At 44.0% G+C, this 27636-nt stretch overlaps 1 protein-coding gene across 1 annotated transcript; it reads right to left on the bottom strand.

Annotated features, from left to right (window-relative positions):
- Nucleotides 1-362: 362 nt before the first annotated feature.
- On the bottom strand, nt 363-26616 carry ptbp1b (polypyrimidine tract binding protein 1b). Its single transcript, XM_047587268.1, has 15 exons — nt 26567-26616; nt 23322-23355; nt 17693-17753; nt 16611-16783; nt 15597-15743; nt 13866-13997; nt 13229-13339; nt 12957-13134; nt 11788-11865; nt 11548-11690; nt 10009-10042; nt 8437-8529; nt 7348-7564; nt 7174-7242; nt 363-2464 (listed from the first exon to the last, which is right to left on the bottom strand). The coding sequence occupies exons 1-15, from the start codon at nt 26572-26574 to the stop codon at nt 2332-2334; spliced, it is 1611 nt and encodes a 536-aa protein (XP_047443224.1). The 5' UTR covers nt 26575-26616; the 3' UTR covers nt 363-2331.
- Nucleotides 26617-27636: the final 1020 nt, after the last annotated feature.

The following is a 27636-nucleotide window of genomic DNA, read 5'->3' as shown; positions in this document are numbered from 1 at the left end:
TATCTATCTATCTATCTATCTATCTATCTGTCCATCTATCTATCTATCTATCTATCTATCTGTCCATCTATCTATCTATCTATCTATCTATCTATCTGTCCATCTATCTATCTATCTGTCCATCTATCTATCGTTACTGTTACTTCATTTATAAATGTTGATCAGCTTCTTTTTCTTGCTGAAACCTCCAATAAAACTTGATTATCATCTTCGGAACCTGCTGGGAGGGAGGAGAAAGAAAGAAAGAAAGAAAGAAAGAAAGAAAGAAAGAAAGAAAGAAAGAAAGAAAGAAAGAAAGAAAGATCCTCTGGGACTTTTATGGTGAATACAAACTGGGCATCAGAGACGACTCAACTTCTTGGTTTTAGATAAAAAGTGATTTAATCTCTTTTTTTCTTTTCTTTGTGACACAAACAGTGTAAGGCTCAGAACCGGTCGCACACTTTAATCAAAATATACACGTTTAATCAGATATAAAACCGACATCAGCTCTCAGACACTGAACTGGTAAAAAACAGAAGCCACCGACGCGTTCAGGCCCCCTGGGAGAAACCAGCGTCAGAGGTTTCACCTCAGAAATGAGTCACTAAAAGCCTCCTGTAGTGGAGCGATCCCATTGGTCCGTGACGAAGGCCCCGCCCACACTGTGCCGGTGAATGAAGAGGAGGAGAAAGAGGAGAAAAGGAGGAGAAAAGGAGGAGGATCTTTGAAATTTAACATTTTAATTTGCCATTAAATGCATGAATCTCACACGTTTCAATGAACCTGAGCAGCGTTTCTCCATGAACCAATCAGAGCTCTGGCTTCAGCTGTGTTTGATGTAATATGTTATTTTTTTTAACTGTGATTCCTCCAGAACTAAACCACCCAGAGAGGATCTAGAAAGTTCAGAGTCCTGGTTTTAAAAAGAGACGGGACCATGAACGAGCTCCGACGCGTTCATGAACATCGAGCTAAATGAGCTGGAATGATGAGTTTAAGGAACAGACGCAGTGTGGACGAACCTCCGGAAAACCAGCTTCATGTGCAAGTTTCTTCTTTTTCTCTGGAATGAGACACAATCTGGGTTTGGAAACAACCCCGGGGGACCTGAACGCATCACGACCGTGTGACTGTCAGCGGCTCATCTGGAGGAAACATCTAGTTCTGACGTGGAGTTTTTTAAAAGTTTATCTGAGCGTCTGGAATGTCGACAGAATAATAATAATAATAATAATAATAATAATTATAATATTAAGACACAGATAAACTACTGGTTTCAGGACATTTCTGAGGGGCGTCAAACTGTCCGAGGAGCTAATGCCTGATGTGCGACTCGGTGCTGCGTTGAAGGCACTCCACAGAACGTCGGGTATTTTTGAGACTGAAGTCGCAGCGTCGGGTTGAATCCAGTGAAGAGATTAATGGAGGAGATTCCCACAGGAAACACCAGGAACCTGAGGCAGGCGGATCTGTTTGCATCTCGAAGGCCGTAGGTTTTGTCTTTTCGTTGTTTTTTTTTGTGTTTTTTTTGGTTTCAGCTGTAGTGGATCATAAATTAAAAACCGTTGAGACGAGGAGCGAACATTCACAGATCTGGATCGCAGACGAGAAATCAGAAGGAATGATTAAAATATTGCTACGATATCTGGTTTGATTAAAAACGTGATTGCATACTTGGAAAATAAAAAAAAAGAAGGAAAGAAAGGATGAGAACGGACAGAGGACCCGAGGAAAACCCGCTAAAACACAATCAAGTTCACATGTTTGACTCTACGCTAACCAGCAGTACAAAACTCAAACAACAACACCAATAAAATACACTTAAAATATGGATATATCTGTAATACATCGACAGTAAACCTTTCTCACTGTAAACCTGCTCTTGGTGTTGGTGGTGTCGAGGTCGTGGTGACAGCAGGAATAAGGCACAGGATCATCTGAAGAATTCGTCCTAGATCTGACTCATAATTTAAAGGCTACAGACGCTTAGAGCCGAGTTAGAGAAACTCCCCGAGCTCGGGTCCGACTCTGGAAAGAAAAGGTCAGTTCTACAGGCCTGACTTTAATCCTGTGATTAGAATGAAATAAAAAAGGCAAAAAGTGGCTAAAAGGTAACAGCGAGATAAGGCTCCTTCCACTCTGAATGCAGACTTTACTCTCAGCCTCTCTGAGACTTGACTCTGATGGTCTCAGGTTTTTCTTTGTGAGGCTGCGATAAGAAAAAAAAAGGCAAAGAACCTTAAAATAATAATAATAACAACAATAATAATTTAACAGGACACCAGACTTGACGGTGGTTTCTGCTGGAATGACGGGAGTGTAGTGGATCCGGAGGCCGGAGGCCGGGGCTCAGATGGAGGACTTGGAGAAGGAGACGCGCAGGTGGTGGTTCTCCCCCAGGTCGTGGTTGTGGAACTCGATGAGGGACTCGATGGCCTCCTCCACCGAGCCCATCTGGATCAGAGCCATCTTATGGTCCTTCCTGCACCGGGGACCAGAGACCAGAGCGGGGCTCAGAACAACGATGATGACAACAACAATAATAACAACAATAACAACCACGGTAACATGGAGGTAGACAAACAAAGGTGCAGGAGGAGAAGGACATGGAGGAGGTGAGAAGGAGATGGAGGAGATGAGGACATGGAGGAGGTGAAAGATACATGTTGATGGTGGATGAGGAGGCGGTAACCACGGCAACCTCTGCTAATCATCATCAGAAACATGGAGGTGGAAAAACAAAGATGGAGGAGGACGTGGAGGTTCTTCTTCTCTATTATTCTCATTTTTCTTCTTCTTCTTCTCTCCCTAATTTGTGTTCTTCTCCTCCCATTTCTTCTTCCACTCTTTGTCGTCTCCATCATGTTTTTCTTTCTTCTTTTCTTCTTCTTCCCTGAAGGAAACGTGATGCTGCTCTTCATCACTAAACGTGTCTGACCTCATCATTTCACCTGGTCTCCGTGGAAACAGCGACGGGGAGTTTAAAGGGGGTGAGAGGAGGTGGGAGGAGGTTAAAGGAGGATAAAGGGGGTGAGAGGAGGTTAAAGGGGGTGAGAGGAGGTGCATTCTTTCTGAGCTCGTCCTGAAGGAAGAGTGATGTGCTTCAATAACGTGGTTAGGACTATATGTTCACTGGTTGGGGGAGAACGAGGACGGGGAGTTTAAAGGGGGTGAGAGGAGGTGGGAGGAGGTGAGAGGAGGTGAGAGGGAGTGAGAGGAGGTTAAAGGGGGTGAGAGGAGGTGAGAGGAGGTGGGAGGAGGTGAGAGGAGGTGAGAGGAGGTGAGAGGAGGTTAAAGGGGGTTAAAGGAGGTGAGAGGAGGTTAAAGGGGGTTAAAGGAGGTGGGAGGAGGTTAAAGGGGTGAGAGGAGGTGGGAGGAGGTGAGGAGATAGGAGGGAGAAGGGGGAAGGTAAGGGGAGAGGGTTAGAAGGTAGGGTTAAAGGGGTGAGGAGGAGGTGAGGTGAGGAGGAGGTGAGGGAATGGAGAGTGAGATAGGGGTAGGTGAGAGGAGGTGAGAGGAGGTGAGAGGAGGTGAGAGGAGGTGAGAGGGGGGTAGAGGGGGTGAGAGGGGGTGAGAGGAGTGGAGGTGAAGGAGGTGAGAGGAGGGGAGGTGGAGTGAGGAAGGGTAAGGGGTGAGGGTAAAGGGGTGAGGGAGGTAAGGGGGTAGTAGTAAGGAGGAGGGGTTAAGGGAGGGTGAGAGTGAGGTTAAGTGGGGGTAAAGGAGGTGGTAGGGATAGGTTAGAAGGTTGGTGAGAGGAGGTAGAGAGAGTGAGGTGAGTAGGAGGAGTTAATAGGGTTAAGGGAGGTGAGAGGAGGTTGAGAGGTTAAGGTGGTGAGTTAAAGGAGGTGAGAGGGTTAGGTATTAGGGGTGGGAGGAGTAAGTAGAGTGGGAGAGGTGAGAGGGGGTGGAGGAGGTAAGGGGTGAAGGTGAGTGAGGGGGTGAGAGGAGGGGGAGGGAGAGGGGGTTGAGAGGAGGTTAAAGGGGTTGGAGGTAGAGGTGGTTGAGAGTGGGGTGATGATAAGGGTGGTGAGTGGTAGGGTAGGGGTGAGAGTGGAAGTTTAAAGGTGAGGGGTGAGAGTGGAGGGTGGAGAGGAGGTTGAAGGAGGTGAGAGGGAGGTGGAGGTGAGAGAGTAGATGGGGAGAGGTAGGGTGGAGGGGAGGTTATATGGTGAGAGGGAAGGGTGAATTAAAGTGGTGAGTGAGGGTGAGTGGTAGTGTAGTGAGGGTTAAAGGTGAGAGGAGGTGGAGGGTGAGGAGTGAGAGGTTAAATAGAGGTGAGGAGTGAGGGATGGTGAGAGGGATGGGGTGAGAGGAGGTGATGAGGCTTGGAGACTTGAAGGCTTGTGTCGATGGAGGCACTTGAGGATCTGAACAGGGTAGAGACGGAGTGTTTGTAACGCTTCGTTGTGTTATCAGTTCGTGAGAGTGATGGTGGTTACGGTGGGTGAGGGTGGCAGAGGGGTTAGGGTGTCTTGAGCGTTTGAGGTGAGGTGGCAGTGTAGTCGGAGCTGTCTTCCTTGAAGTAGCTGGTGTGTGAGGTGCGGGTTCTGGACGCGTTAGGGGCTATGGTGAGAGAGCGTGCAGAATCCAGTAAAAGAGCAGGGGAAACTTAGTTGAATAGGCTAATGTCAGAGCTACTCGTGAATAGTTAATGTTTAGTGTGAGTGACGTTCTTACGGTTACGGTGGTTTAGCAGAGTTCTAGAGTGGGTGGTGCGTTTCCGAGGTTTCTAGCTGTTGGAGTTTGGCTGTTTGTGAGCGTCTGTAGATTGTGTTGATTGGCGGATATTAAGACTGATGAATTGTTAATGAGGTTGCTAAGGGTAAGAGCCCTAGTGAGTAAGTCAGGAGTATGGAAGGTCAACTCGCGTTATGCTGAAGTGATGGTGTAACTGTAGTTACTAGAGGACGTGTGATGAGGTTTGAGAGATGTGATGGGAGGTAAGATAATTGTGTTATGGAGAGGTGTGTCATTGAGGAGGTTAAATGGTGAGAGGGTTTAAGTGTAGATGAGGTCTTGACTAGATGGAAAAGGGGTGTGCGAGCGTGATGAGTGGAGCTGGTGGTCGGAGGTCAAGCGTTGTGAGAGACTGTTGAGTGCGTGGAACTTGCAGCGAGAGCAGAGGGAGCGGGTGCGAAGGTGAGCAGGCAGGTGAAGACGGCGAGCTACGCTACAGGAGGTGTCATGGAGTGGCATGAGCGGTCGCGGCTCAAGCGGCGAGAACTAGGAAACAGTGATAGCGGTTAAAGGAGTGAGGAGGAGGCATGAAAATTTGGGATGATAAGGCAGGTTCGAAGTTTGAAAGGATTGCAGGTGGATTAGGTATGGTCGGGAGTTAATAACGGGGATTACTAGGGGGTGATTATGGAGAGTGGTGTAAATAAAGAGAGCATTAGAGCAATGTGAGGTGGAGGATGCGTAAGAGGGACGGTGCACTCAAGCTGAGGTGAAGGGGTGAGGAGGTGGTGAGCGCGGTAGTGAGAGTTAGGTTGCACGGTAGGTGGATATAAAAGATTTGAATGAGGTGTATGGAAGTCACGATTTAGATCTTTAAAGTATGGTCAAGCTAGGTAGTTAAGGTGGCTGAAGGTGTATATGAGGGTAAACGAGATGGAGGTAGGAGATCATGAGTTCAGTGTTAGTGAGAGAAGTAAGGATTTAAGGGGTGAAATAGAGTTGTCGTTAGTGGGTTTAATATGTGGGTGAGAGGAGGTGAGAGGAGGTTGAGAGGTGATGAGGAGGTTGAGGAGGTTGAGGGAGTGAGAGGTGTTAGTTGAGAGGAGGTTTTGAAGGGGTGAGAGGAGGTTAAGGGTGAAGGGAGTGAGAGGGGTTAAGTGATTGAGGGAGTTAGAGGAGGTAGAGGAGGTTATTAAGGAGGTGACGATGGCGTGAAGCGTAGGTGAGAGGAGGTGAGGGAGGTGGAGAGTGTAAGTGTAGAGGTGGAGGAGGTGAGAGGGTTGAAGAGGAGGTGTATTGAGGGTTGAGAGAGTGGTACAGGAGGTGAGAGAGGTTGAATAGGATGGTGAGAGGAGGTTAGAGGAGGTTGAGGGAGTTGAGAGGAGGTGAGAGGGGGTGATGAGGAGTGAGAGGAGGGTTATGGGTTAGGACGGTCGTAGTTATGGTAAACGGGATGTGTTAAAGGAGGTGGGAGGAGGTTAAAGGTGGTTGAGAGGAGGTAAAGGAGGTGAGAGGAGGTGATAGGGGAGATAGGGGGGAGAGGAGGTGAGAGGAGGTTAGAGAGGTTGGTAGAGGAGGTGATGAGAGGTGGGAGGAGGTGAGAGTGAGGTGGGAGGAGTGAGAGGAGGTGAGGGGGTGTAAGGGGTTAAAGGAGGTTAAAGTGAGGTGAGAGAGGTGAGAGGAGGTTGAAGAGGTGAGAGGAGGTGAGAGGAGTTAAAGGGGTGTGGAGGTGAAGGGTTAAAGGGGGTGTAGAGGAGGTGACTGAGGAGGTTAAGAGAGGTGAGAGGAGGTTAAAGGGGTGAGAGGAGGTGAGAGGAGGTTAAAGGGGGTGAGAGGAGGTGAGAGGAGGTGAGAGTGAGGGAGGTGAGAGGGGTGGAGGATGAGAGGAGGTGAGAGGGAGGTAAAAGGGGTGGAGGAGGATGTGAGAGTAAGGGGGTAAGGAGGTGAGGAGGTGAGAGGAGGTTAAAGGAGGTGAGAGGAGGTGAGAGGGAGTGAGAGGAGGTGAGAGGAGGTAAGAGAGGAGGTGGGAGGAGGTGAGATAGGGGGAGAGAGGAGGTGAGAGGAGGTTAAAGGAGGTGAGAGGAGGTTAAAGGAGGTGAGAGGAGGTTAAAGGGGGTGAGAGGAGGTGAGAGGGAGTGAGAGGAGGTGAGAGGAGGTGAGAGGGAGTGAGAGGAGGTGAGAGGAGGTTAAAGGGGGTGAGAGGAGGTTAAAGGAGGTGAGAGGAGGTGAGAGGAGGTTAAAGGGGGTGAGAGGAGGTGAGAGGAGGTTAAAGGAGGTGAGAGGGGGTGAGAGGAGGGGAGAGGAGGTGAGAGGAGGTGAGAGGAGGTGGGAGGAGGTGAGAGAGGGGGAGAGAGGAGGTGAGAGGAGGTTAAAGGAGGTGAGAGGAGGTTAAAGGAGGTTAAAGGAGGTGAGAGGAGGTGAGAGGGAGTGAGAGGAGGTGAGAGAGGGTGAGAGGAGGTGAGAGAGGAGGTTAAAGGGGTGAGAGGAGGTTGAAGGAGGTGTATGAGCGTACCATGGAAGAACTTGTAAGGCTTTAATCGCTCTGAGCTGGGAAAGCAAGAGTCGTCTTCAACCACAGACGGACTAAAGAAAAAGAAACGAGATGATTCTCTGTAAAACAGCTGATCGTCTCCGTGTTTTATTTCAGTTTCATGTGAGAAGTGAAGTGAGGTGAGAGGATGAACGTACGGGATGTTGGAGAGGTGCAGCGTGGCCGACGGGGGGAAGATGTTGGAGTAGTTCTTGGAGCCGGGCTTCTTGAAGCGGTGCAGGGGCGAGTTGCTGTAGTCTTTGGTGAGACCTTGGTCCTCGTGTCCTTCGCGCGGAAGCTGGACGCTGGTGTGTTTGGACAGCGTGATGCGCAGAGGCTTCCCATGCAGACGCTGCCCGTTCAGGTGGCTCATGGCTGCAAGACACAGAGACGCTGCTCAGACCAAATATCACAACCAGCTACAAAACACAACCCGCAGCCAACAGAGGAGCCAAAACATTACGACCACCCTCTGAAACTGAGGCTCACAAACTGTCACAGATCATCAGCTATGTGTTATATTACTAGATCCTACATGTTTCCTTCAGCTTGATGTTTGCATATTATTTCTCCTGTTCTTCTCTCTCTCTATCTTCTCTGGTTCTACCCGGCTGGTCTTCAGCAGATGGTTCCTCATTGAGCTGGTTCTGCTGCAGGTTTCTTCCTGTTAAAGGGAGTTTTTCCCTCAGGCTGCTCTGGAGGTTTCAGGCTGGTTTTTGTGAAGCGTCATGAGACGATTTGTGTTGTTATTGGCGCGATATAAATAAAACTGGATGGAATTGAATTGAATTGAAGCAGTCAGGCTCAAACTCTGGGTCAAAGCAAACAGCTCCTCTAAACTGAAGCTAAATCAGTCAAAATCAGGAGCCAAAAGTGGACGAGGTACAAACCATCGTCAAATTTTATGTCTGAAACTTGTTTATTTATGTTTATAAACTTTTCTAGTTTAATAAATTCCATCAACAGCTGAGACGCTTCATCACTAATTAGCAAGTAGTCGTTTGAGGATTTCATTGTTTGCAATTGTGCTTTTACGTATAAATAATTTATATTTTGACTCCATTATAATATACAGTGAAATAATCCTTGTGTCCACATATGAGGACATGTTTTTTTCCACCCAAAACTACTTCCTGTATAAGAGGATGTTTAGTTTCTATACTCCTCAGGTCTCACTGATCCTAAATGAAAATGCGAATCAAATGAAGCCTGGTGTTGTTTCTCCTGCGACGCCGTGGATCCGTTACCTAGCTGAGCCTGCGTGCTGTCCGACATCTGCACCAGAGCGTTTTCCTTCTTGTTGAAGAGAATCTTGACTCTCATCACGTCGCCGTAAACACCTTAACACACAGCCAGAGAAAGCAGAGAGCGGTTAAACACAAACACAGACACAAGGCGTCTCCAGGTTTAAACATCTAGGCCCGAAGCTAAAGGCGCTAACTACAGGAGGCTGTGCATGGAGCTGTGCATGGAGCTGGTCTGCGGCCTGCCAACCGCTCACGTTATTATTCCTCCAATGAGAAAACAAAAGCTCAATAAACTGTAAAAACTCTGGAGCTGAAGGCAGGAAGTGACACTAGACAAATTTGTGGATTTAATTTAAAAGGCAGGAATTCCTGAATTGTTATGAACAGGAAAAATAAAAATGCAGGTGAGGAAATTAAAGGTAATGGTTCAGAGGAAGTAATAAATAAAAAAACGGCAGATTACACCGTGTAGGAGCTATGAATTATGGGAGTTGGCTTTAAAAAAAAAATAAAACAAACAAATATAAAACCAAGAGCAATTGATTGAGCACTGAGGACATGCAAACTGAGAGGAACCCGGCATGCAAACTCAAAAACACCATAAATGCAGCTCCTCAAAGCGGCAGCGACTCGTACGCGCTCGGTCGCCTGAGACTTAACGTGTTTCAGTCCAACGCGTTTAAGAGTCGGACATTAATACATCAAAGATTTGCAAAATCAAAATGACCCTGGTGTCTATGGACAAGTCAAACCTCTGCAACATCTTCTCTGATTAATCATTAATTAACTAAAATGTTACGTATCAATGCTAAGCTAACAGTCACCAAGGCTACATATCAATGCTAAGCTAACAGTCACTACTAGATGGCTGCATTGTGTGTATTATCTGTAGTAGCACCATTAGACCACTAGATGGAGACTAAAGGTCCAGATTCTATGAGTCCAGTCTCCATGTGGTTCATAGCTGACGTAGAATCATGAGGACAGACTCTTAAGGAACCAGGAGATAATAAAAACTAGATCAGGTTCGTCTGTTATCAGTTGTTTTTGGATTTGTTGAAATATTGGGACAGAAGAAGAAACTCTGACATGACGACCGGAATGAGAAATTCAGAGTTTAGCTGCATGTTTTCTGTTAGCTGAGGCTAGCTGAGGCTAGCTGGGGCTAACTGGGGCTAGCTGGTTAGCTCCAGCTACGTGATGCTTGGTACCGATAGAAAGAGCTTCTCTAGTTTCTAATGACGCCCAGAATGGAGCAGAGAGCATTGTGGGTAATGCTACGTCCCATCCTGACTATTCAAACTATTAACAAACAAACACTTGTTGAATAAAAAACGTGATGCTAACGTTAGCACGCCGACGCTAATCAATGGAAACCGCTGAGGAAAAGCTGCAGATATTGTGCATAAACTCAAATCAACACACACACACAAAAAAAAAACAACAAAATTATGATCTGATAAAAAAAACAGCAGACACTCATTTACCATGAATAAATAAAACAAAAAGGAGAAAAACTAACAGAACCAGGTGATACTGACAATTCAAAATAAGAAGCTAGTGACAACATACCGAAGAGAATAAAGAGGCAGTGGGGCGTAACTCTCTTTAAAGACAGCAGAGAAGGCAGCGGAGGGACAGGACAGGTAAAGGTGGGAGGGCAGGACAGGTGTGGAGGGTCCGAGTCGTTTCCATGGCAACAAATTAAACGAAGGGTCGGGGGGGTAAAAAAAAAAAGAGAGAGAGAGACAGGTGAGGGGTCAATCAGAGGGTTAATTACCTTTGGAGAGGAGGGGGTCAGATCATGTCAATATGAATAAATATATACACATGAATGCAACAGGTGTGTGTGTACAGGTACATTAAGAGGGCGGAGCTTCAAATTAATTAATGCATTAAACAGAAATGAACATGACAGGTAAATAAAAAAGGTTTAGTCTCCTGGTGATTAAAGTCAAACCATTTTAAATCTGATTAATTAATGAATCTGGTTTGAAATAAAAACAGAAATGAATCAAAACACATGAAGTTTTCTCAGATGTTTTTTTCTAGAGCTTCTTAAGTTTAACAGCTCCTTTTTTTTTTAAACCTGGTTTTTATTCCAGTTTCAAACTCATACAAACAGAATTAAATTTAACATATTTTCAATACAGGACAATTATGACACAACAACACAGAAATAGAAAATAAAACCAGAATAAATAAATAAATAAATACATATGAGATTAATAATATAGATCAGATATAAACTGTGTGGGTTCCTCACTATAACATAATTAAAGTTTCCTTCACATATTTATGTTGGAGGATCAGACGTCACATTTCACAGAGCGAAGCTGAACTTTAGTTACATTTACTTTTTCTTAAACATTCTCTCTTTTTTCCAAGCGTGTTTTCTGCGTTATATTTTATTTTAAGTTTTATTTTATATTTTATTTAAATGAAGCTGAGTTGAGTTCCTAGCCCCCATTTAACAGCAGCTCTTCAGACTAGCGCCACCTGCTGGTCGGTGGAGTCACAGTTTGCAGCGTCTCTACCTTTAGTGTAAATCCTGAATTCTCAGGTTCATAAACTGTGACCCAGAATAATGAGATGCATAATCAGGGATTAAATGTGTGAAATGAGTTAAATAACACGACGTAGCATCAAGACGTTTCTCGCCGAGTTTCTACTTTAGTTTTACTTGTGCTAATTAAAAACTGCTCTATAGTTTAAAGTTTTCCACTAGATTTATTAGAAATAAACCCGCCTTTCCTATTGGTGGAAACATGCGTCCATCAGCCAATCAGGACATGATGTGTCAGTGGTTGCTAAGCAACAGTGAGGCTATATTCAGTCTATGGAGACAGGAGACAGTTTAGAGACATTTAGACATTATTACTGGTTGGACACCTGATAGTTTTGGACATGGTCCTAAATAGTTTTAATGGAAATAGTTGTAAATAAGTAAATGTGTTGATCAGCTTTAGAAATGTCCAGGTTAGATTTACATTCTTCTAGAAATGTTTGGTTCAACATGTTTGTGGTTTTCTAACTTGTTCCTGGATCTGATGGGTGAAGAGTTTTTAACAGGAAGTAGAGAGAGAAAAGCAGAAGGAGTGTAACACTCACCTCGGGGTTGAGGTTGCTGACCAGGAGGACACAGTGTCCGGCCGGGATGGGGGGGAAGCCCAGCCTGGTGGCCCCGGGGAGGGACAGCGAGGCCAGGGAGCCCGGCAGAGCTGGGACCGTCAGGCCCGGATAGTGTGAGGACACTGGGGAGGAGGACACCGGTAAACAGGAAGTCAAGCTGCTCAGGGATCTAACGTGTCAGGAGAACCGTCCCTGGACGTCCCTCCAGGTGAGACTCACCTGCCGGCTGGAGGGTGAAGGCTTGAGGGAAAGCGTGAGTGGCTCCAGCGTACGGTCCGGCCGAGATGATGCCTGGAGCTGAGGAGGAGAAACAACAAACATTATTAGGAAGCTTTGAGGAGACGAGGAACAAACAGGTTCCTCTTTAAAAGGGACATGAAACAGACGAGACGTGTCCGTCTGTCCTCTGAGTCCACGTTATTACACTGGGAGGTGGACATGTCAGCGCTTTCACTAAGAGACGTCTGAGCAGAAACACTTCAACACCCTGTTAGCAGCGGCTAAGCTAAGCTAAGCTAAGCTAAGCTAAGAGCTTCCTCTATCACCAAACGTCTCTTCTGTCCACGTGAACCAACAACCTCACGACGTCACAGGACGCGTTAGAAAACAGAGAGTCTCCGTATTTTCCTCCTTAAACATTTCACATAGTTTATATATTGTTGACATGAGCAGAACTGCATCTATAACAGGTGGTTTAGAAACTAGAAAGACCTGCTATTAGCTGTGAGGCTACAACAGAATAGAATAGAATAGAATAGAACAGAACAGAACAGAACAGAACAGAACAGAATAGAATAGAATAGAATAGAATAGAATAGTCAGTGCAATAAGAAGCTGTGAGGTGGAGTCGTCCTTAAAATACCATTTAACGTATAATAAAATATAAATGAAAACAGTGAGTTGTTGTAGTCGTCTACATCAGAACCCGAGGTTTTTAGTCCCAAGGCTGATTCAGCTGTTATTATATTAGTGAAAAGCTGTAAAGTCACTTTGCAAGGGTATTTTTATTGTTTTAAATTATTTCATTGTTTTTTTTTTCCTCTTGGTTTTTATTTTGTTCTTCTTCTATAGTGAAGTTTGCAGCAACTTCATCATTTGATAGTGTTGTTTTTGTTTAGTTGTGTATTGGTTCATGTGATTGTGTTGATTGTGTCGACATCTCACTTTAAAGTTTAACTGGACCTGGAGTTTAGTGGAAAATTGGCTCCTCGTGTAAAGATCGACTGTTTTTATTTTATTTTGCAGAGTGAAGCTGAGCTGCTGTTGGTGTCAGGGTGTGATGATGGATGGTTGTGTGATGATGGATGGTTGTGTGATGATGGATGGTTGTGTGATGATGGATGGTTGTGTGGTTGTGGTGTGGTTGGTGATGAAGGGGGGGGTCTTACTGAAGGCCGTGGCCATGGCCGGGTGCTCCATGGTCGGCTGGTTGTCTCCGGTGGGCAGGTCTGGTCGGGTGAAGTCTCGGCTCTTCTCGTTGTTGTACTTGACGTTGAGGCTGGTGAGTTTGGAGAAGCTGATCCTCAGCGTGCAGCAGCCGTTGTAGATGTTCTGTCCGTCCAGAGACTGAAAGGAGGACGGCGTTAACGAGACAGACACAGAGACGGAGGACGGGGGACGGGGGACGATAGAGGACGGGGGACGGAGGCGTCGGTCTCACCAGCTTGGCGGCCTGAGCCGAGGGTCCGTCCGGATACTGGAGCAAAGCCTGGAACTGACTGTTCTTGGTGAAGACGATGATCCTCAACACGGTGCCGAACTTTGAGAAGATCTAAACATGAGACACGAGACGTTTATTTATTCCACAGACGGGAAATTAGACCCGAACATAGACAAGATACAACAATGACGATGTGTTTAAAAAAAGAACGGATTCACTGTAACAAACTGAACCGAGTCGAGTTTAGTTCATCACATCATAAAAGATTCTACGAGTTTATTTTACATCTACACATATATTGTTTTTATTCCGTGTGCTGAATTACCATATTTTACTCACTAGATATTAGATTTTATTTTATCTGTTAAGTTGAACTGAGCTGTGACCATGAGCTTCAGATTCAGGCTGATGAAGCTTCTGTCTTAATAATTTAAAAGCGCTGGTGTTGATACTGATACTGGCCACGAGTTTACTTCTAGTAACTACATCTCCTGGTATCACACAGCTCCACTTAGAACCTTTAGATCCTTTAGATCCTTTAGATCCTTTAGATCCTTTATTCTTTACCAGCATCAGGTTCTAACTTATAGCAGATCCAGACTGAATCATGACGTCACGCTGGGATTTGAACACTGACCTGACAGAGGGCGTCCAGAGTCACCGGGTACAGCAGGTTCTCCACCACCACCCTCAGAACGGTACTGGGAGCCACCGCTGAGGCCGGGTCCACGTGGGGGGAGCTGAGGGCCCGGAGCGCCGCCTGGGCCCTCTGGGGGGGGGGGGACAGATGGAGGCTTAACACACAGGGGTCAAACATACGGCCCGCGGGCCCAGACAGGACCAGAGAGGGACACCAGGCGGCCCAGTCTGGCCCACGGCAAGAACCACAGAGTGGACAGGAAGGAAGGAAGGAAGGAAGGAAGGAAGGAAGGAAGGAAGAGAAGGAAAAGAAGGAAGAGAAGGAAGGAAGGTAGGAATGCTAAAAAGAAAGAGAAGGAAGGAAAGAAGAAAAGGAAGGAAGGAAGGAATGAAGGAAGGAAGGAAGGAAGGAATGAAGGAAGGAAGGAAGAATAGAAAGAAAGAGAAGGAAGGAAGGAAGGAAGAAAAGGAAGGAAGGAAGGAATGAAGGAAGGAAGGAAGAATAGAAAGAAAGAGAAGGAAGGAAGGAAGGAAGGAAGGAAGGATAGAACGAAAGAGAAGGAAGGAAGGAAGGATAGACAGAAAGAAGGAAGGAAGGAAGGAAGGAAGGAAGGATAGAAAGAGAAGGAAGGAAGGAAGGAAGGAAGGAAGGAAGGAAGGAAGGAAGAATAGAAAGAAAGAGAAGGAAGGAAGGAAGGAAGGAAGGATAGAACGAAAGAGAAGGAAGGAAGGAAGGATAGACAGAAAGAAGGAAGGAAGGAAGGAAGGAAGGAAGGAAGGAAGGAAGGATAGACAGAAAGAGAAGGAAGGAAGGAAGGAAGGAAGGAAGGAAGGAAGGAAGGAAGGATAGACAGAAAGGAAGGAAGGAAGGAAGGAAGGAAGGAAGGAAGGAAGGAAGAAGAGAAGAAGAAGGAAGGATAGAACGAAAGAGAAGGAAGGAAGGAAGGATAGAACGAAAGAGAAGGAAGGAAGGAAGGATAGACAGAAGGAAGGAAGGAAGGAAGGAAGGAAGGATCGAAAGAGAAGGAAGGAAGGAAGGAAGGAAGGATAGAAAGAGAAGGAAGGAAGGAAGGAAGGAAGGAAGGAAGGATAGAAAGAGAAGGAAGGAAGGAAGGAAGGATACTAAGAGAAGGAAGGAAGGCAAGAAGGAAGGAAGGAAGGAAGGAAGGAAGAATGGAAGGATGGATGGTCCGCACCATGAATAAGAAGTTTTTATTGTTTTCAGTCCAGTTACTGTTTTAAGGATAAAAAACTACTTTACACAATAAAATATAGACAATAACATAATTAACAGATGCTAACAGATGCTAAGAGCAGCTAAGAGAAGCTAAGAGCAGCTAAGAGATGCTAACAGAAGCTAAGAGCAGCTAAGAGATGCTAACAGAAGCTAAAAGATGCTAACAGAAGCTAAGAGCAGCTAAGAGAAGCTAAGAGAAGCTAAGAGAAGCTAAAAGATGCTAACAGAAGCTAACAGAAGCTAAGAGCAGCTAAGAGAAGCTAAGAGAAGCTAAAAGATGCTAACAGAAGCTAACAGAAGCTAAGAGCAGCTAACAGAAGCTAAGAGCAGCTAAGAGAAGCTAAAAGATGCTAACAGAAGCTAACAGAAGCTAAGAGCAGCTAAGAGAAGCTAAGAGAAGCTAAAAGATGCTAACAGAAGCTAACAGAAGCTAAGAGCAGCTAACAGAAGCTAAGAGCAGCTAAGAGAAGCTAGCGGGCGTGTGAGCGTTACCTCCTGATTGGGCGAATTGTCCGTCTTCAGCTCCTTGTGGTTGGAGAACTGGACGTAGACGGGATGGTGCCTGATGATGGGCATCACCGTGGAGTAATACCCCACCATGTTCTGAGCTGCTTCCTCCGAGTTCATCTCTAAAAAGGCCTGAGGGAGGACACGAGGGGGGGGGGGGGGGGGGGGGGGGTTATAGATCAGTGTAATGTCCGAGCTAAGGATGCTACAACAAGACAACACCGGGGGTAAGGCTCAGTTACTGAGAACCAAAACATAATAATATAATAATAATAAAATAGTTTGTAGCTATTAGACATATATTAATTAGACATGTTTCAGCTTCAGGACTAGGCTAGGCTAGGCTAGGCTAAGCTAGGCTAGGCTAGGCTAGGCTAAGCTAGGCCGTAGATCTAAACATGTTAAAGATACAGGTTTATAATCAACATGGACTCAAAGTTCAGACTCTCGGCTGTAATTTATCAATTAAAGCTCTTTAATATGTCGCTGCCTCTTCTTTAAGGAACCAGAAGTAAATGGACAGTTCGTGCTTTTCCCTCATTAATCCTTCGAGGCTGAAGCTGATTCCAGGTGTTTATATTTAGAAGCTGCTGCTGTGAACCAGCGCAGCCTGAAATCACATCTGTGATGAGATCAGTCGTCCAGAGCTATAAAGAACCTGGTCTTCATTCTTTAAGCACCGGCACAGTTTTAGAAGATAAAACCAGGCCCAGTTATTATATATTGATATGATAATATAACACAACACTTTTTCTTCCAATGCAACATCGATTTTTAATGTCCTGAAAAAATCAAAGTCATGTTTTGGGTCGATCTTGAACAACTTCTCCACCTGCATCTTTTCTTTTCTGTGCCATAAACTGGAAATGGATCCTTTGGATTAATATTGTTTTCTGACTTCTGAATTTGTCCAATATAACACAATATAACACACATCATCATATCCCAATAACGTCTGGTATGATGATGCGTATGGATCCGTGATGAACAGCGTCGTACCTGGTTCTTGGCTTTGAGCATCAGCAGGTTGGTGACGTCTCCGAAGGGCAGGCCGAGGCTGATGACCTCGGTCTCCGTGATGTCGTTGGGAAGCTTCCTGATGTGAATGACCCTGGACGGTACGCTGGGTCCTCTTATGTCACCTTTGAACTTCTTGGTGTCGTTGCCATTGGCTACGGAGGAAGAGGAAACACATGTTTTACCCCCTTTATAACGTTCAGGGTTTATTTTTTATTTTGTCACATGATGTTCAGATGTTTTCCATTTGTTTTAGTGAAAAGATGAACAAGTAGATTAGGAGAATGTTTAGATTTAATAAAATATTCTCTTTCATTTGCACCATTGTTTAAATGTTTGTTGTTTTAAATGCTGCTATTTCCCCTCATTGCACCAATAACATTCATTTCCACATTCTATTTTTATACAGAAAGTTTTATTAATCATCACATTCACCATCCAGACACACAACTATTCACACAACAACAACACACAGCAGGATGATACAGCCTGGGTTCAAGTTCAATTATATTAGTAAATATTCATAAGGCAGAAAGAGCAATAAATATATATATAATATATCAGAAACACATTTAGAAAGTGTCACGGTTTATGCTGCTAGTTTCTTTTTCTAACTGCTCCCAAACCAAAGTCTGAACGTGAAGAAGACGATTGTTAGAAAACTTAGTCGCTTTTTGTTTTTACAGTAATTTGTTTGTGATCTTTCTACTAATAAATCTGCTTTTTGTCTCATTTTGTCCAATCACAGCCAAACTGCACAGACTGAACGTCTTTAGATTTCTGTTTTTCTCTAAATATTTCTCAGTGTTGCTATTTTTCTGTATTTTTTATGATCATGTTCCTGTTAAAAGTCTTATTGTTTCTTGTCTAATTCCACACGTGGGACAAATAAACGTCTTATTTAACAGATTAACGTGCGGCTGCAGCTTCACTTTCACCCAGTAAAGAAAAATATAAAAATGTTAATGAAAATCCCATTAGTGAAATATTGAATAGGTTTAAAGAAAATAAAGAGAAAACATATGATATTTGAGTTAAACCTGAGCTGGAGGTGTGGATCTGACCTGTGGTGCTCATGATATACGGGCCGTTGGAGATGCTGGAGAAAAGCTCGTCTGATCCTCTCTGAAAAAACACAAACACAACAACAACAACATCACTTTCTGTTCTTTGAGGAACATAAATCACACGGTTTAAAGACGGAAGAAGAGGATTTTTAATCAAAACCATGAGTCAGGAAACAAGGAAACAACCGAAGAGACGAGAGGAAACCGTCGTTTAGATCTTTATCAGATAAAATGGACATTTAATGGGGGATATATATAAAAATGGATGTATAAAAAAATGCTATTTTAAATGAAACCAAAATTTGTGCACATGTCTGTTTTTTTTTTTTATGGAACCGATGCATCAAAGTATCTCACTCCTCGGCCACAAAGGGTAAACAAGCAAACAAAATTAACCACATACTTTAATTTTCTTTTAAAGTGCAAAGTGTTTTCATGAATAAAAATTAGCTACTGTTCAAATACGGAACAAAACTGCTGCACAGGAACCCGACACAAAACTCATGTTGTTCACGTTTTCCTGCCTCAGCCCTGGTGAGTCACCGCCACCGTTTCTCTTTTAATGGGAAACTTGTGGCTTTGCCTGTCGCCTGTATCGCCCCCTGCTGGCCCGGAGTTCTTCTGGGCCACTACTATTTACCCATAAGTTAAGGTCCAGGTTCTGTCCTCTCATGTTAAGTTCTTCCTTATTTTAGAGACAAAGCTCAGATTCGACCTGAACCATCCTCAGAGGAACCAGGACACAAAGAATAATCATTTTTATCGGAGCCCATTTCTAATATCTATCTAACGTGTGCGTCCACAGATCTGCTTTAGACGCCGTTCTCTCTCTCACAGGAACCCGAGCCGACGTCTTTTGCTTTTCATCCACACAAAGCAGCTCAGATCTTCTTACTGATCCTCACATAAATAATACAAAGAGCAGAAACCCGAGCTCCAGCCTCCCCTATCTCAGCCTCCATCTACGTCCGACAGCTGCAGGCCGGCGGCCGGACTCCGCCCTCGGCCCGAGGAGGCGGCTCGGACGGACGGGACGGACATCTGGTTCCGACTGAAACCAAACCACGACTCGGCTGGTCCAGATCTAATTACCGAGGGTCTGCTGCAGCTTCACGGCTCCACGCTGCAGGAATAAAGTTCATCTGTGATTTAGAGGATCCATTAACCACCAATCCACCGTCCATTTAGTGACCATGCAGGAGAAGGAGATCATTATGTTGCCTAGTAACTCAGGAACGTTCTCCAGCATGAGCACTGGCTGGCCAGTTTATTAGGAACAGCGCTGAAAGGAAATACTAACCTAAGTCCTGGTGATTCACCTGGACGATCATTCTGGAGGACGTAGTTGTCATTTCCTGGTGTTCCTAATAAAGTGGCCAGCGCCTTTATGTTGAGCTCAGTTGTGTTTCAATTCATTTTCAGACTTAAAGCCTCCAGTCAGTTGGTTTTATTCTATCTCTCTTTATTTTAGAGCATCGCGTCTCAAATAAGAAGAATAAATAATCAGTTATCTCCAAAAAAAAATAAATAAAATCTGATAAGTTTCATGTCCCAGAAAAACCCAGAAACCAGAGAATCAGTTCGTTTCTCAGATCTTCCTCCTGGGTCTAATAGTTCATTACAAACCAACCCGAATTTTAGTCTTAACTGAATATGAAGCTGTGAGAATTTAAGAGGTCATGTTTACGTCTAATGAAACTAATGGATATTTCTTCACCTCCTCAAAGCGCCGGCGAATTAAAACCTGAATCGACCCCTCGCTGGCCTCTGACCTGCAGGTGTTTCTATCTGAAAACGTTCTGGGCTCTGATCCGTCCCGTTTAACGGGAGCTGGAGTGAGCGTCGTGGTTTCAGATGACTCGGCCCGAGGTCTGAGGAGGAAACCGGAGAGCTGCGATCGCTTCCTCTCTCGGCCTCCGTGGGGTTTTGGCTCAGATTCGGGTCTTTGTCCTGAAAACGACCGCAGCCGGACACGTTACCACACAAAGACGTGATTGATTTAAATTAGTGCTGTCAAACTATTGAAAATTTTAAACAGACAATCAATCACGATTAAATATTGTTCACTTTTCATCTCTATTAATCGCATTTCATTTCTCTTCCAGCGTCTACGGAGACAAACTAACTTGTGGACATTGTCCAACCAGAGGAGAGCTGACGCTTCTTATTGAGAACAGTGTCTCCCAGTGAACAGTGGCTGCAGGAGTGGACACATATTAGCAGCAGCATTGGCAGCTTGTCTTTGTCTTGGTTTGTCTTGGTTTGTCCCCAGCTGTTAGCCGCGTTAGCCCAAGTGCTAGCAGAATCCCCGGCTAACGTATGCTTGGCTTGGTTCATGTGCTGTTTGAAGCTGGAAAGAAAACTCCTTCCTGCAGAGTGTGATGATACTTTATGTGTCTCCACTGGTCCCTCTTGGTGTCTTTGTCCTCAAATGTCCCATGGAGAGGACCAACGTGCTGTTTAGCGTCTTCCATCTTTATGGGTTGGTTCTGCTGCCTGTCACTACCGGATCAGCTGGTGCTAACGCTAACGCTACTTGGACAAACTGAGACACGTTCACAGTCGTTCTGCTGCAGATGCTTCACTGGGTTCAGATTATTAATGACATTAATCAGATGATGGATTAATCTGAGTTAATGTTGACCGAACTCTAACTCTACAGAGGCGAAGCAAAAAAATAAAAGACAAATACTTTGGATGCTACGGTGTTAAAAATGATCCACTGTAAAATGTCCCAGAAACAGGACTAACAGTCATGTTTTGGTCGTTTATATATTATAATTTCTTTGGATTGTGATGCACTACCTGGAAATGGGTGATATATATGTTGGAAAAAATAAATCATTATACATTGAAATACCCGTCACTTCCTGATTCTCAATAAAAAAAAGTCAAAACATGATCCTCTGTCAGTAAATGGAACCTGCTGTAAAGTCTCAGTATATAACTATTTAAATGGTGTTAAATGTGTCGTCCTGTTTGAATAAGAATAAGCATTAACTAGCACCTAATGATGAATGATTGTTATCAGGTTTCAGTCTAGTAACCGATTTGTGGGAGTTGTTTATTTTAGCTCTGGCACAAACCAAAACCACTTCCCTGCAGCATCAAAACATCTTCTTCTGTTTTAACGTAGGCTGGCGTCAAAGCTGCCAAAAATCCCAGAAGACAAATAATCAGAAGTAGATGTGTGATGAGGTAGAAGAAGATCAACTAAACGGAGTCTTCAGAGAACACAAGGTACGAGCTCCCCTCTCCACACTAAGTCTGACTGAAAGATTTACTGGACGGAAGAAGAAGAAGAAGAAGGAGAAGAAGAAGAAGAAGAAGAAGGTGAATTAACGTTGACATGTAGTCATGGCGTCAGGACTTGGAACATATTTTGAAACGTGCTGTAAAGTCTCAGATTAGAACTGAAATGTTGTTAAAATATGTCGTCCTGTTTGAATAAAATGTATTAAGTTGTGTTACATTTAGAGTCAATAACTAAAGGATGAACCCAATATGTTGCATCCCCTCCTTCCTTCCTTCCTTCCTTCCTTCCTGAACGTTTACCACGTCCACACATGAAGCACAACAACCAATCACGACTGACAAGGAAGTGACGCCCAAGATTCGTCCAAAAAAGCTGTAGAATATGTAGATGTCCTGTCTTTTCTGAACTCTTTCTGGATAAACCACGACCTGGATGACTAAGATCCTGCTTTAATTATTATCCCATTTCACTTAATTGGTTATTTACTCCACATAATGAGTCTTGGTTCGTCTATGCCAGCGACGTACAGTAACAGGAAGAACATTTAAATCCTCTTCCACTAGAGGGCAGCAGGTAGATGATTAACCTGTCTATCTACCTGCTGCCATTCAAACCACAGAATAAGACACGGTGCTTGGAAGATGATAGAGACGATGATAAATACTGGAAAATAAAATCAATCCAAACTGGGTCCTGGAGAAAGTTCTGACCCAGATGAAGGTTCTAGTGTGACTTGTGGTTAGACAGTTAAAATGAAGGTTCTCTTTCCTTTGGATTTACTTTGTGTGAGGTTAAAAACTGTCCAACAGAGTCATGATCCAAGGAAGTTTAAACACCATCTCCAAACAAAACAAAACAAAAACACTGAATACTTCTACAGGAAAACCACAGAGATGAATGAGCTGTCGAAGCTGCTGAACACATCACCAGACTGAAGCCGCCGCACAGCGTAGAACTAGGGAGGAACTTTATGGGATAAAGGATTCATCTCCATGAATTTGGTCATTATGAAGATAATAAGAATCATGATAAAAAAAGAAATTCAGATCCATGTATTTGACTAAATCTGTTTCTAGGTTCTGTGTTGAGTCCACAATCCCTTCGGTTCCATCTTTCCATCTCTTGCTTTGCTCCTCACACTGAACGAACCGAATGCTTCGGAAATTATTGGTTCATTTACTGGCTCTGGTCGTTCAACTTGTGGTTGTTGTTCAGGTGGTGGAATAAATGTGTGTTCTATCCTTAGACAGTTTGTTCCACCTCCACCTCCATGTTACTGTTGAGGAGTTTAGACTCCATGTCGTCTTCACCTCCTTCCTCCAGACTGGTTATTCTGCTCTGAACATGAGATCACTACAGGTGAGATAACTACAGGTGAGATAACTACAGGTGAGCTACAGCTGCCAGGACGCCAGCAGCTCGTGTTTATCACATTTATCGCGGTGATTGGTCGCGAGATTGCAAATTATGATACGTTATCACACATTCCTACGTAGCAGAGACAGTAAAACTTCCAGCCTGTAAATCACGGTGAATGAAGCTCAGACCTGATGCTCTTACAGAAACAGACCGAGTCCCTCTCTCCATTAATATAACTGCTACTGATGACATGTCTGCAGACTTGAAAGGATAGTTCTGGAAAAGTTGCACATAAGTGGAAACTCCACAAATCTAGAAATATCAGCGGACATTAAACCAAACAGGCCCAGATTTCACACAGAGTAAACGAGGGTGTAAAAGTCCTTATTTAACTCATTATAATATTTATATTATAGTATTCCATACTGCTGTGTAATATCACCTGTAATTAGACTGGGAGACATATTTATTTTTCACATGTATATTTATATATATTTTTTGTTTCCGTCAGTGTTTGATGCTCTAAGCACCGAAATTTCCCTTTTGATGCAAATCTAAACGACAAATAAAGTCTGTCCAATTATTTCACCGTCATTTTTATTTGGTCCGTCACGAGATTTCTCTAATGTAAAATAAGTGGCTCAAGGAAGATTGAGAAACACTGATCTAAAGAACTGAAACTAGCGATCTCATGGCTTCCTCGGTTTGAGGGGATAAATCATGAGCTGGGTTTGTGCTGAGCCGACTGAAACGTACCAAAGCAGCGACCTTTAAGTGTGTTGTTGTTGACTAATCTGATTTTCCTAAGACCTGTTGTGGAATGCGACTAAAAAGGCAAATTATTGCGGGAGTTTGGGCCGACGGACACAAACAACGCAGCGACCTCCACCCCGAGCGCAGAGGAAAAGCTCAGAATCGTTCCCAGATGGCAGCGAAGACACACTCGGCAAAACAAAGCAACAAACCAGTCAGAGAGGAAGAGGAGGAGGAAGAAGAAGCAGAGGTGCCTACCTTAGTACCAACTGTTATATCGTGGTGGACACTGCTGTGAAGAAAAGAAAGCGTGTTAGAAGCAGCAGGGAGAGAAACTCAAAACAACAGCAAATAAAAAGAGGTTAAAGAGACGAGAAGCCGACAGAAACCCAGCAGAGAAGAGAAACCAGCGGTCGATTCAAGACCTCAGCATGTTTCACACCAAGCACAAATAACCAGCTCCACTCATCCTGCACGACAAGACGTTAGCTCAGGAAAACAAAGACCAGATAACAGGGAAAAGATTTCGTGTCCTTCAGCATTTCTACATTTCTGCATAAAAATGACTCAAAACATCAGAGGATTTTCACACAAGTTCTAAAAGTAGACGAAGAGAAACCAATGAAACAGAAATATGAGACTAAAATGAGCCAATATCACAGATTAAACCAGAGTCCATGTGTTCAGACTCAGGTCCTGGTTTAGTTTCTATGAATCAGGGATTTGTCTCATGTTTGTGTTGAAGTGTGTGATGACAACAGATCAAAGGAGCTTTGTGAGGAGCTCAGAAAAAGAGTTGTTGTTGCTCATCAGGCTGGAAAAGGTTCCACAACCATCTGTAAAGAGTCTGGAAGCCACAAATAATCCACAGAGAGTCAGACAGATTGAAGACGACTGTTCCCCTCCACAGGAGTGGTCCACCAACAAACATCACTCCATCATAGTGGGAGAGGAACCAGAGGAACCCAGGGGAACTTCTAAGCAGCTAAAGGCCTCTCTCACATTGGCTGATGTTCATGTTGATGAATCCACTCAACAACCAAAGACACTGCTCTCTGTCCACAAAGGACATGTGGGACAATGTTTAGTGGACAGATGAGACCAGAGAGAATAGTTTGGTTTAAATGTTTGGAGATGAACCAACACTGCATTCCAGCATCAGAACCTCATCCCTCCATGACACATGGGGGCGCTAATGTCCTGGTTTGGGCCTGTTCTGCTGCATCTGCTCATCATTGATGGACCAATGAACTGTGAATTCTACCAGTGAACTCTGAAAGAAAATGTCAGGACATGAGTCCATGAGCTGAATGTGAAGAGAAACTGGGTCATGGAGGAAGACAAGGAGCCCAAGAACACCAGTGGTTCTCCAGAAGAACCAGATGAATGTTTAGGAACAAGTCAAAGTCCTGACCTTCATCCAGTAGAAATGTTGGAGCATCAGCTGATGAGAGGAAACCACCAACATCTCACAACTCAGCTGGTTCTGATCTTAATGGGGTCAGCTTAGACCCTGATCAGCTGTTACAGGAACATTTATTCTGAAGGACTCACAGACTCACACACTGGACACAAGGCTTCACTCATACATGATATCGTTTCTCTTTGTCTACTCTTTGTCTACTTTCAGGTCTTGTGCAGGTGTTTTGAGTCTTTTTAAGCTCCACTGTATAACTGGGCCAATATTACGAGTAGCTCTCTACAACCGTTATTACTGTGTTTATAATAAAAGTTGCTTGTCTCTGCCTGGTGTTATTGTTCAGGTGGGTTAAAGTCCGATGTTTAGATCGGTGGTGAATATTATAGCATGTGATCAGCCAGTTCACACTATTACCCAACGTCGGCCCTGAGCAGCAGATATGATGGATTTATTTATTGATGCATTAATGTGTTTATCACACAGGTAAAGGTGGGACTGATTTAAATACAGGCAGGTAGTGAATTACCCCCAGGTGATGACGTAGTCTTCAATTAAAGCCAGTCCAGGTGAATCGCCACCTTTCCACAACAACTCAACATCAGAACAGTCATAGAGGAGGATTCAGACTAGAACATCAAATATCTAGTATAATATTTTTTCCAGTAGGCTTAACTCCATGTGCAGATATTTTCTGCTTCCTTTCTAAACCTCGCGTTGCACAATTAGTTTGGAATCACTCAAAAAGTTTCTGCAGACCGATAAAATAAAGAAACTACGAGCTGTGCAGCCACACTAGAAAAATCAGAACAAAATGTTTGACACGTTCAGGTGCGATGAGAAGCGAGTGGAAAACCGGCTGGTCGGGCTGAAGCTCACACGGCGCTAAACACTGCGAACCAGCTGGAGGAGGAGGAGGACCCCTGAGGGCACGAATGAGTCCTGACGAAGCACAAATATTCACATCAGGAACTGAAGCGGCCTCCTGGCTGCAGCCAACGCCACATTCATCGCATCCGACAGTGAACACAGGACGACAAACAGGCCCGGCCGAAACATGCCAGTCTGTCTGGACCCGGATAACATCCAGCGGCTTCAAATATCTGCACGACACATAGAACGTTTCCTGCCTTTCCCCAACGCCCCAGAGAAGCCACTTTTAGATCGGCCCTGTCCAAATAAACAGCTCAATGAAGAAATAAATCTGCTCTCCTGGAGGCTTGATCGGTGTCTGGCTGGATCTGTTGAGCTCTGGTCCAGAAAGGTCTTTAATTTCCAGAAAACAACTCATTTCTTACAGGATGTTGCTCCCATTTGAAACATGGCTGTACACATTCAACACATAGTTGTTGTTTTTAAATGTACACAACTATTCGTCACTAAATGCGATGTATATATATGTAAATGCAAAAATATCTGGTTGAAATAAAAGATTTTCATCAAAATTACCCTCGTTTTACAAGCACTCGTTAACTCTCGAGCTTGTAAAACCAACCTCTATATTAAATACTGTCATTTTTACGGTCTTTTGTGGCAATCAAAGTCAAAATATTGTAAAACCTTGATTCTTATGCTTAGAAATTGATCATTTGTGGCAATCTTTCAATTCGGAACATGTTAAACACAAGAAACAAGTTTAACTTTTAAGAAAACCTAAACTCAGGACAGGCAGACCACACCACAGTGGGCGTGAGAACATCGGAAAGCTGGAGTGGAAGTTATGTACGTTGCTTATTGCTTCTTCCTTGAGTTCATTTATCAATCACATCGTATGTAAATGTTTGAAAGTCGTACTAGACTTTGAAGAATTGTATTTTTGGGAGCCGTGTTTACCTGCCAGCTTGTGTTCGTGGAGTTTATGGCCCGTTCTGAGGCTAACACTTGAGCTAACTCTGCTAGCCTAGCTTCCTGCTCTTTCCACAAACACAACTTTACCGAGAGCTCAGAGAACAACGAGACCCCCTACAGGCCTCTGGAAACCCCTCACCTGGCGACACATCTAAGGCTTCTTCTCTCGCGTGTCAGTAAAACAGCCAGAAACTATATTTGGATGGGAGTGTGAAGGTAAGTCGATGGGATAACTCACCCGTCCATTGCACAACACGGAACTACGGAGCAACAGGTTCCAACCCCAACCACCGCTATTATAAACTGACAAAATGGCGGCTGGCTAAAAAGGGGCACTCTGATTGGACGCTTGGGAAAAAATATGGGCGTGTCAGGCTGAAGTCGAGCGCTGATTGGCTAGCGCGACATGGAGCGCAACAACAAAGAGCAGGCGATGAAAATTCCAGCGATCGAAGATCGTCTATTAGGAGGATTGTCGGTAATTCCCGCGACCAAAGAGTATCTATTAAGACGAGGCATGTCTTTGTCAGTTAAAAAAAAGAAAAGAAAACAGAATGACCCATCTCGTCCTATGGGCGAGTGGGCGTTGCCTGTTGTTGTTAATCAAATTATTTATTGTTTATTTTAATTGTTTATTTCAAACTACTAGCTCACTATCTACATAAGTAAGCTAATAAGTCAGTTATTCAATGGAATATATCTCCTCAACAATATCCAGCCTGGATTTAGAGGGTCACTTTTTAGTTTCTTGTTAAGGTTCTTATCTTTCTTTTTACTTGTGATTCGTAAAAGTGTTTATTTTATGTGCAACTGAGCTACTGTGACCGAGAAATTTCCCTTGTGGATCGTTAAAGTCTGTCTAAGTATCTTTGTAATAATACACTAAAGTCCCGTAAAAATGTTGAGTTTACCTTTATTGAAAGCAGAAAAACGGGTCAGTATTTGCATTTGAGAGGCTGGTACCAAGGAATTTGAGGAATTTATTGAAAAAATAAATAAAACAAACGGCTTAAATCATACATTTGTGATCCACATAGTTCAGAATAAGCTTTATTGGCTTTATTTGTGTGTGCACATTCTAGGAATTTGACTCTGGTAACTTTTGCGCTCTTTTACAAAAACACAGAACCTAAGAAAGCGTAAAAAAATAAATAAAAGTGTAGTATGGGGAAGGGAACCGGGTATACAAATACATGAGGAGTCCTGGGAACAGGCCACAGTGAGGATATGATCTACCACCTCTGGTAGGGCATGTTTCTCTAAGTCTATACTAGCTGAACTGTATGTGGAAGTGGAAGATAAATGTGA

The sequence above is a fragment of the Mugil cephalus genome, chromosome 6 (assembly GCF_022458985.1).
Source record: "Mugil cephalus isolate CIBA_MC_2020 chromosome 6, CIBA_Mcephalus_1.1, whole genome shotgun sequence".
Taxonomy (NCBI): Eukaryota; Metazoa; Chordata; class Actinopteri; order Mugiliformes; family Mugilidae; genus Mugil; species Mugil cephalus.
This window is presented reverse-complemented; position numbering and strand designations above follow the sequence as displayed.